Source organism: Lucilia sericata, unplaced genomic scaffold, assembly GCF_015586225.1.
Source record: "Lucilia sericata isolate MDLA Ls3-8-SP2 unplaced genomic scaffold, ASM1558622v1 Contig000233F_arrow, whole genome shotgun sequence".
Taxonomy (NCBI): domain Eukaryota; kingdom Metazoa; phylum Arthropoda; class Insecta; order Diptera; family Calliphoridae; genus Lucilia; species Lucilia sericata.
This window is the reverse complement of record NW_023994260.1, coordinates 32,501-43,291: the sequence shown is the minus strand read 5'-3', so window position 1 is coordinate 43,291 and position 10,791 is coordinate 32,501. Positions and strand designations below refer to the sequence as shown.

Below are 10,791 nucleotides of genomic sequence, written 5' to 3'. Positions count from 1 at the left end.
CTAAAACGACTCCGCTATCTATAAGGACCCGGAATACATATACTTTATAGGATTAGAAATTGCAAACGGATTGACAAATCTTAATTACGGAGGCGAAAATTAAAGTGAAATAATTAATATATGACTCACCAAATTTTAGTTAAAAAATCGCAGAATTTGCCACACCTAATAAACACATGCTTTTTCTCCTGTCATTTTCGACAGAACAGCTGGACGTAAACAACAATTAAGAAGAGAAAATAATACAAAATTTTAATTTTCACATTTTTTTACATTTTCAAAACTATGAAATAAAATTTAATATAAAATAGATAAAATACTAGAGAATATTTGTTTGAATATATAGAAGAATTTTTTAAATATGGAAACGGGAACAACAGCAGCAACCAACAGCCAACAAAAGGTAAAGTAAAAAAAAAAATAAACACAAGGAAAGGAAATAAATTATTAGACATTTTCTGCTATAGATCAATCCACACTCTAGTATACAACCACAACAGCCAGCCACACAAACTGTAGACCCAAATGAGCCACAACATGATGTTAAATTACAGTAAGTATGGAAGACTTCGCCTCACTGTTTGTATTAAGACGCCAAATAACAATTTTCGTGATTTTCTAGAAATGTAGTAGCCACTGTGTCTCTGGCCTGCGAATTAAATCTACAAGATATTAACAATCGCACCCGTAATTCCGAATATACACCATCACGTTTTCATGGTGTTGTTATGCGCATGCGTGAGCCACGTTGCACAGCCTTAATATTTCGTACGGGTAAAATTATTTGCACTGGAGCACGCAACGAAGACGAAGCTTCTTTGGGTACACGAAAATTTGCCCGCATCATACAGAAACTGGGCTATCCTGTTAAATTTACCGAATTTCGTTTACAGAATATAGTGGCAACAGTCGATTTACGTTTTCCCATACGTTTGGAAAATCTCAATCAAGTCCATGGCCAATTTAGTTCATATGAGCCGGAATTGTTTCCGGGTCTTATATATCGTATGGTTAAACCACGTATGGTTATGTTAATATTTGTCAATGGTAAAATTGTTTTTACGGGAGCGAAGGCACGTAAAGATATTTTAGAATGTTTGGATTTAATATATCCCATATTACTAAGTTTTCGTAAGAATTAAAAGAAATTGTTATTTATAAAACCTACATAAACTCATATAAAAATATTAAGAAAAAACGGAGAAAGTGGAATAGGCATTTTTGAAATAAATTTAGGCAAATATCTTTGTATTTTTTAGATAAAAATCTATAATATGCAATTAAATATAAGCAAATAAGTAAATAAAATGATGTTTTTATTAATCCTGGATATACATACATAGGTACTATAGGGAAAAAATTGGTAATTTAAAAGGTACCTATATCTTCAATAATTGTATCAGAACATGAGAAGTTCTCTATTTAAAATCTGTAAATATTTCTATAACTAATGGAAATATGATAAAAATTCCGAAATTGAAAATATTAAGTTTTTCCTTATTCTTGATTAGATGGCAGATATTTCAACAAATTTGTATTTTCTTTCTCCAGGCATTAACAAGGTTGAAAATTATTTGAATCTGTTCAAAATTTCATATAGCACCCATACAAATTTTCATACTCCTGCAAAATGTATTTATTGTAAATAACTTCTTCTAGAATATCGGTATTATTACAATTTTGCAAATATATATCTAATATCAATAGAAATCGTACTACAAACGTAAATCAGGCTCGGTGCATAATTGAACATAGCTCCTATATAAAGTCTTCTTGTGAAAATCTATAAAGTCCAAAAAAAGTAAAGCACAAAATTATACTTGAATATAGTTTGTACAAAAACAAGTCATTGTGTGAAATTTATTCCAGTTCGGCCCATTATTAGACATTACTTAGTTATGATATCGATAAAAAGTTCTACACGAATATGTTTTTGCTATAAAAATTACTAATACCACTTGTATTTATATGAACTACCCTGTTACTGTCACCTACTTATGTTTACATATTTTACAACCCCGTTATTTCAGTGTATTTTTATTGTATTAATTTTGATGTTTTTTCTTCACAAACTCAAAAAAATTTGTAAAAAGCTGAATTTATACATTAATAATTAAAAATTTTTACATTAAAATTATCTAAAAGTGAAATAAACAACAAGATGATACCAAAAAAGATGCCCGTCAAGGATGCTCACATAGTGAAAATTGCTGTGGAATATGAAAATCATCTAGCACAATTGATTAATTTGGACCAGCGTCAACCTTTAACTGGTAAATAATTTAGTTATTTTATTATTAATTTAAACAGCAAATAATAAGTTTGATTTCGTACAATAAAAAACTATTATGTTTTCTTAAATTTCTTGGGTATTAAAAGGATTTTAAAGGAGTGTTTATTGGTTTTTATTTGAGTTTGGTAAACCAACGCCCTTTTGTTGTTCATACAATCAATTCAAGTCCGTCAGTCATACAGGCACAACAACAACTCTCATACAAACAATAATAAACAATAATAGTAATGATGTGCAATTGGTATTTGTATGAAGATTGTAATTGATTAAATATTCAAATAGTGTCAACAGGAAGGAAATGGCGATGAGAATGTATGAATATACTTTATGTAAATGACTTTCTATGAGTAGTATGCGTTTGTATGTTTAGTTTAGGTAGCACACTCTCCACCAGTCTGTCTGTTTACTGTTCGTAATGCCTCTTAAAAGTAGCTTCATTGGTGTCGACAATGTCAGTTTATCTAATGTCTTCGGAATTTTGATGATTACTCATAAAAATTAAGCAAACAACCGTTGCAACTATTCATAGACTATCACAACTATTGCACTAAGTTCCATTGCATCATCATACAAAAGTATGATTATTTTTTCATAAGAAGTCATAACTTTTTGTAACCAAATAAAATTTAAAGCAAAACTAATATTTTACAAGATTTTCTCACGATCATCCCAAAATTGGTCATATTAACATAATTATTTAACTTCTTTTTGTCAGGCAAAATCCAAGAAATCTGCAGTTGTTGGGGTATTGTTGATCCCGAAAACTATGCTTTACAATTTTGTGAAAACAACTATTTAAAATATGTTACGGAAAAGAATCGTAATGAAATTAAAAATGGTTCCGTGCTGCGTCTTCAGTATTCACCCTCAAAAACTGCCAATGATACGTTGGAAACATTGCGTGCCGGTTCAGCTAATGTTAAAGGTGATTGTTTGGAAAAGTTATCTTCACTTTCGGTTGATGTAACCTTCGCCCTGGAATTCATAAAAGAACAGGGTCTAGGCATTATTATAAGTATGATTGAAGAACCCTCCGACAAGGAGGATAAAATACTTATACACAGTTTAAAAAGTTTCGTAGAACTAATGGAACACGGCACGGTTTCGTGGGAGATTTTACAAAATACTTTTGTACAACGTAATATTTATATTGTAAGAAATTTTCAAAATTTTCCCAAATGCACCGAAAGTGCTCTATCGAATTTAGAGAATATTGTACAGAATAGTACGAAATATACTTTGGTTGAACAGGAGGTGACTTTGCAAGATCTCTTGAGATTATTACAAGATGCCAATTCATCGGTTATCATACAAAATGCTATAGCATTAATAAATGCTCTCTTCATGAAAGCGGATGAGGGTAGAAAGCGCCAAATAGCTCATACAATAAGTGCTAAACAATATCGTTTGGCTTTGATAGGTAATGTTACTAGCACTGAGATGACCCATCAATTGTATGTTTTACAAACATTAACTTTGGGTTTGTTGGAGCAACGTATGCGCATGAAAATCAATGCCCAAGATCAAGATGCCCATGAAAAAATCAAAGAATTACGTAAAATAGCTTTCGATGAATATTCCGATCTTATGAGCGCCGGCATGGGTGGTGGCGGTGGCAATTGTTCGGGCACAGGAAATGTTAACTTTGCCCAGTATTATAAAAAGTTAGGTTTTAAATGTGACATTAATCCGGCACAAGATTTCATGGAAACACCACCGGGCATTTTGGGTCTCGATTGTATGATTTACTTTGCACGCAACTACATACAGCAGTATCGGAAGATTGTACACGATAACTCTTGTCGTGGTGATGAACATGAATGCCCTTTTGGACGTACTTCCATTGAGTTAGTCAAGTTGTTGTGTGATATTTTGCGTATCGGCGAATCACCCTCTGACCAGTCTGTCGATTTTCAACCCATGTTCTTTACTCACGATCATCCATTTGAGGAATTCTTTTGTATTTGCATCATGACTTTGAATCGCACTTGGAAGGATATGCGTGCCACTGGCGAAGATTTTCTAAAGGTATTTAGTGTTGTACGTGAACAGATAACACGTACTTTAAAGCAACGTCCTGATAATCTCGAAGATTTCCGGGGAAAAATTGCCCATTTTACGTATCAAACCATTACGAATTTACGCCAGCAGGAGAGGACATCGAAAGAGGAATGTGATTCGACAGCTTCGGCTATAGTTAAATTGAAGGAGAAAATTTCACCGCATATTTTGGACTTGATAAAACAACAAAGACTGGCATTTTTAGTAGAAGGTGAGTTTTATAAACATGTTTATATATTTGGATTGACAACAATTTTTTTTTTTGCAAAATTTCTTCTTAAAATAAGTTTTTTAAGAAATTTTTTGATAAATTTTCTTAAAAGGAAATTTTTGAAAAATTTGTTTTTTAAAGGAAATTTTTGATAAATTTCTCTTTTAAAGGAAATTTTTGATAAAGTTCCCTTTTAAAGGAAATTTTTGATAAATTTCCCTTTTTAAAAGAAAATTTTTGATAAATTTCCCTTTTTAAAGGAAATTTTTATTACTTTCTTTTTTAAAAGGAATCTTTTGATAAATTCCCCTTTTAAAGGAAGTTTTTGATAAATTTCACTTTTAAAGGAAGTTTTTGATAAATTTTCCTTTTAAAGGAAATTTTTGATAAATTTCACTTTTAAAGGAAATTTTTGATAAATTTCACTTTTAAAGGAAATTTTTAATAAATTTCAATTTTAAAGGAAATTGTCGATAAATTTCACTTTTAAAGGAAATTGTTGATAAATTTCCCTTTTAAAGGAAATTTTTGATAAATTTCCCTTTTAAAGGAAGTTTTTGATAAATTTCCCTTTTAAATGAAATTTTTGATAAATTTCCCTTTTAAAATAATTTTTAATAAATTTCCCTTGTAAAGGCAATTTATGATAAATTTCCTTTTTAAAGGAAAGGAGACCCAGTCCAAATATCATCATCTTAAATCTCATTCACAGGTACCCGTTTCTCGAAATACTCACGTGGCGCCCGTTCTAAAGATAAGTTTTGGTACGCACGTCTCTCGCCCAATCACAAAGTTATACATTACGGTGACTGCGATGAAAAAACTATACCAACTCTCGAAGAACTTTCCAATAAAGTATCCGTTGTTGATATCAAACAATTATTGGAGGGCAAAGAATGTCCACATATGAAAGAAATACGAACACGCAAGTCAGCCGTTAATTTGGCCTTTTCCATAACATTCGATAGTATGGATCACTCGACATTGGACTTCGTGGCGCCCGATGAAACCATCTTCTACTATTGGACCGATGGTATAAATGCTCTCTTGGGCCAAGAAATGGTTAGTAAACAGAAAAAAGAAGACTTCGATACCCTGCTATCGATGGAAATTAAACTAAGATTGTTAGATACTGAAGGTGTTGATATTAGTAAGGATCCACCACCTGTACCAGAGGATCCAGAAAATTATGATTTTTGTTTTGAAAATTAAGTATTACAAAGATACATCGATATATTCCAAGAGTAAAATATTAATCTCCATTTTTCTATTAGTCTCGCATTCAAAGTTTGTATGTTATAATAAAAAAAAGCCAAAGTTAATCTAAAAGTATTTAAACAAAACGCACATACCGCAAACCTAATCATTATAATTATTGTCTTTTTTATCTACCCTTTTATTTTATACAAAACCAATTTATATATATTTTATATTATATATAAAATCATCATCCAATTATGTAAACACAATCGTATAAGACCCTAATATTTATAATGTTTTATGTGTGCAATTTCATTTTCAACGAATTAATTTTAATAAATTTATACTTAAATTGAAATGTTTTGTAATAAAACAAATACAAAAAAGTATCAAAATTATTGTAGTTTTATTTAAGTAAAAATAAATTAAAAGTGCATAATTCTCAGCCGAATGTGTATCTTTTCAAAGAAAAATTTTGAAGGAATTTTTTTATAATTTCCTTTCTATAATAATTTTCCTAAATTTTCCTATTTTGATAAATTTCCTTTTAAAGGAAATTTTTTATAAATTTCTCTTTTAAAGAAAATTTTCCATAAATTTCCCTTTTGAAGGAAATTTTTGATAAATTTCCTTTTTAAAGAAATTTTTTGACAAATTTAATTTTTAAAGGAAATTTTTGATAAATTTCCTTGCTACATTTTCTTTTTATAGTAATTTTTTGATAAATTTCCCTTTTAAAGGAATTTTTTGATAAATTTTCTTTTTAAAGGATATTTTTGGTAAATTTCCTTCTAAGCTTTGATAATTTCTTTCTTTAGGATGTTACCTTCTTAATATTGATAAATTTCCCTTTTAAAGGAAATTTTTAATAAATTTCATTTTTAAGGGAAATTTCCCTTTTAAAGGAAATTTTTGATAAATTTCCCTTTTAAAGGAAATTTTTGATTAATTTCTCTTTTAAAGGAATTTTTGATAAATTTCTCTTTTAAAGGAATTTTTTGATAAATTTCCCTTTTAAAGGAAATTTTTGATAAATTTCCTTTTTAAGGGAATTTTTTGATAAATTTAATTTTTAAAGGAAATTTTCGATAAATTTAATTTTTAAGGGAAATTTTCAATAATTTTAATTTTTAAGGGATATTTTCGATAAATTTAATTTTTAAGGGAAATTTTTAATAAATTCCCCTTTTAAGGGAAATTTTTCACAAATTTTCTTTTTAAAGGAAATTTTTGATAAATTTACTTTTTAAAGGAAATTTTTGAAAAATTTCCCTTTTATAGGAAATTTTTTGAAAAATTTCCCTTTTAAAGGAAAATTTTGATAAATATCCATTTTAAAGAACATTTTTGATAAATTCCCCTTTTAAAGGAAATGTTTAATAAATTTCGTTTTTAAAGGAAATTTTCGATAAATTTCCCTACTACATTTTCTTTTTATAGTAATTTTTTGATAAATTTCCCTTTTAAAGGTATATTTTGATAAATTTTCTTTTTAAAGGATATTTTTGGTAAATTTCCTTCTACGCTTTGAATAATTTTTTTCTTTAGGATGTTTTCTTCTTAATATTGATAAAGGAAATATTTGATAAATTTCTCTTTTAAAGGAATTTTTTGATAAATTTCCCTTTTAAAGGAAATTTTTGATAAATTTCTCTCATAAAGGAATTTTTTGATAAATTTCCCCTTTAAAGGAAATTTTTGATAAATTTCCCTTTTAAAGGAAATTTTTGACAAATTTCCCTTTTAAAAGACATTTTTTTTTATAAAATTTCCCTTTTAAGGGAAATTTCCTTTTTATAGGAAATTTTTTAATAAAATGCATGAATTTCCATTTAAAGTGAATTTTCAGCCAGAAAGATGAATATCCCCTAAAGGAAATTTTAGGAAAAACTTTTTGAGTCATTGTGATACCCTTTCAATTTGTTCAATCTATACTTAGACACAAAACCTTTTTATAGGAATATTTTTTAATAAATTTATTTTAAATTCTTAAAAATACATTAACAAGACATTTGCTAAGCTATAGTTGTAAAGAGTATTAATGTTACAAAAATATGCTATATATTGTGTACAAATATTTTAATGATATCTATTCTGCTGGTCTCGTTTATGGAAGAATCTGTAAACAAGATTTCTAAACATGATAAACAAGTTGTTGTGCCATAGATATCTTTGTGCAGTATATGGTTTTTAAGAAGTAAATTTTAAGCTTAAGAATTTAATTTTTAATTATAAAGCCAATATTTAAGGAAAACCATCTCCATTACAACACTCAAATTACCCGATTTTCTTTATTGCTAATCCAAAGCCTAATATTATCCTCTGGCAGGCGGTAATTTACGGCGTCGTGCCTGATGGGCTCTATCCTAAGTTCTTAATCAAATATTATCCTCCAATAGAAGATCATTGTCATCACTGCGATCGGGTAGGCAAACAAAGAATTCCAAGAGATTAAGTATGGGACCGCGTGAGAAGGGATTTTGATAGCGACCACGTTTGTCACGCAAATAGGGATAACGTTTATAGTTGAACATTTCGTTGGTAGTAAGGTTCATGCAGGCATGAAGAATCTGAATGAAACATATCAATATTGCAATTATATATAGAACTCTGTTTAAATGTTAAACAACTTACCGAAGTGCAGGTTAAAATCCAGCCCAAACCACAGAACACAACAGCCTCGACCAGACCCAAAACATAGAGCAAAGTAAAACCTTCGATCATAACACAATAGCAGGCGAAATAGATGGTAAAAGAACAATTAACTGCTACCGAGAGTACGAACAAGAAAAACCACATACGATTACGTAGGCCAACGCAATTATAAATAAAGGGACAGTGATGATCAAAATAGGCCACACAACGATTACATACACGGCAATGTTTAGCTCTCAGTGGCCTCAAGCAACGACAGCTATGACACAGACGTGTCAGTATAACATTACGTTTCTTAAGCTTATCAAAATACGGTATCTGTTTAATGGCCCGATAATAAGCATCTGAACTTAAAGGTATATAGCCAGGATCACGACGATTGGCAATAATCCAACTAATCCACATAACAGCATTCCAATAGATGAAACAGTAATGCGAACGTCTTAGGATATTCCAAGTAATGGGAATAGCCTGTAATATGTAGATAAATAAAAAACTAGAAATACATATAATTTAAAGCCACTTACCCTTATCATGTACATGGGATAACCCCAAAGTAAAACCGAGAATAAGAACAACAGTAAGGGACCTTTTGAGTCCCCGGCACCACCAAACAACCAACCCCAAATTTCCGATACCGAAGGCATCCAGCGTGACTTTTTCTTAACTTCCGTATACAATAGACGTACAATGTCTTGATGCTGATGAGCCTGAGCCAGCATGATGGGAGTTTTGCCATTTTTATCTCTAGGCTCTAAATCTAAATTGGATTTTTCACACAACAAACGCACACAAGACATATTGCCTGACAAACAGGCCAAATGCAAGGGCGTGGAACCAAAATTATCCGTTTTCTGCAACTCTACCCCGGAGTACATTAGCAAACGCATTAGATCAGCATGACCCTTATAAGCAGCCCAATGTAGAGCCGTATCGCCATTAATATCGGTCAAATGATTAAGAGCACCCATACCCAACAAATAAGCGGCAGTGGCAGTGCGTCCATACATACAGGCCACATGCAGAGGAGTTAAACCTTTAAAATCGGCTGCATTAACATTAACTCCGGCCTGCAGCATAACTTGTACCACCGCAGCGTGACCCTTACGACAAGCCCAGTGTATGGGACGTGGTCCTTGGGTTCCCAAACAAGGCAAATCTATAGGAGCCGATCTTTCGATAAGATAACGCATCATTTCCACATTACCATTCAGAGCCACCCAATGGGCAGGCGTATAGCCATGACGGTCTCGGGCTGATAAACATTCAATGCCAAATTTATCGGTTAAATTCTCCACATCACTGACTTCACCATTTTTGATAATATCGAAAATATCGTCCAGATGAGCCACTGTACCATCGGCTCCTTCGAAAATCAAGAGATTTTCATCTACCGCCTCACCTCTACGACCGGAAACTACACCACTATCGCCAGCAGCGCCTCCAGAAGCATTCGAGACCACCAAAGAACTATTAACCCCATTACCCACATTTACCACATGCGGGGAGTGTGGTCGCCGAGGATCCACTTCATGATCCGTGTGGGCAGCACTATCCTCTTCCGCCACCATATTGCAGCTATCATAGTTCAGGGGCAGGGCCCAAACACTACGGGCCGTACCTGCCCCTGGACTCGGGTGAACTTTGCTGTGCTGCGTCCTGATGCCGTCGGTAGAAGCCACGTTAAAGAAATCGCTACGCTCCACAACGACGTTGGACGTAAATAACGTCGACGGTGTCGATACAGCAGCTGTTGATGGTGACGGTGATGTTGCTCCTCCAGTGTTATGTTGTTGGCTGTGGAGTAGCAGCAACGGATTTTCAAGTAAGTGTGAAATTTTGTTAGCTATTTTCTTAACCCGTCAATTTTAGAAATTATCTTTAATGCTTAACGTTAAAGCACTTTAATTTTTTGTTAAGAAATCGAGCATTTACTTTAAAATTCCTTTTTTCCAAATTAATTTTAAGATTTTCCAACAGCAGCAGTGTTAAGGCGAAAAATTATGTCAACTTTTTCTTAAAAAATCAATAATACACTTTGAAAGGAGAGAATAACTGTTCTGTGTGCTCAATAACGGTTTGTTTACATCCTTATGCTCTCAAACAAAAGGAAACGGAACATGTGTTGTAACCAAGAAGCAAGGTGTGAGTATGATTTGTTTTTATTTCGCTATAAACTGCAAATAGGTTGGCAATACAAAAAGGATGAATTGTTAAAAATTTTAACTAAAAATAGTTATAGTTGCTCAAAATTAGCTATTTTAAAATAAGACAACAACAACTACAATAAATTATCTGTTGAATTATTAAACTTTTAATCAAAACAACGCACTTATATTTGTATTTATATTTAGATTTTACTTATTTTGTT

General features: G+C 31.5%; 3 protein-coding genes across 4 annotated transcripts in view; 2 read left to right on the top strand and 1 right to left on the bottom strand.

The window, feature by feature from the left end:
- Positions 1-184: 184 nt before the first annotated feature.
- Positions 185-1,258, top strand: LOC119602466 (TBP-related factor). Its single transcript, XM_037954007.1, has 3 exons — positions 185-403; positions 468-553; positions 623-1,258. Exons 1-3 carry the CDS (start codon positions 362-364, stop codon positions 1,140-1,142), a joined length of 648 nt encoding a protein of 215 aa, XP_037809935.1. The 5' UTR covers positions 185-361; the 3' UTR covers positions 1,143-1,258.
- Positions 1,259-2,019: 761 nt separating this feature from the next.
- On the top strand, positions 2,020-6,153 carry LOC119602457 (engulfment and cell motility protein 1). The gene is made up of 3 exons (XM_037953997.1): positions 2,020-2,273; positions 3,009-4,565; positions 5,278-6,153. The coding sequence occupies exons 1-3, from the start codon at positions 2,162-2,164 to the stop codon at positions 5,775-5,777; spliced, it is 2,169 nt and encodes a 722-aa protein (XP_037809925.1). The 5' UTR covers positions 2,020-2,161; the 3' UTR covers positions 5,778-6,153.
- A 1,583-nt stretch (positions 6,154-7,736) lies between these two features.
- Positions 7,737-10,791, bottom strand: part of LOC119602458 (probable protein S-acyltransferase 23) — a 3,066-nt gene continuing 11 nt past the window's right edge. The window contains exons 1-4 of one of the 2 annotated variants that reach the window (XM_037953999.1): positions 10,753-10,781; positions 8,948-10,597; positions 8,400-8,891; positions 7,737-8,335 (exon numbers count right to left, since the gene is read on the bottom strand). In XM_037953999.1, the coding sequence (XP_037809927.1) occupies positions 8,144-8,335; positions 8,400-8,891; positions 8,948-9,991 (1,728 nt within the window). In that variant the 5' untranslated portion in view covers positions 9,992-10,597; positions 10,753-10,781 and the 3' untranslated portion in view covers positions 7,737-8,143. Of the gene's footprint in view, positions 8,336-8,399; positions 8,892-8,947 lie in introns of both variants that reach the window. The other variant, XM_037953998.1, reaches the window with a different exon arrangement.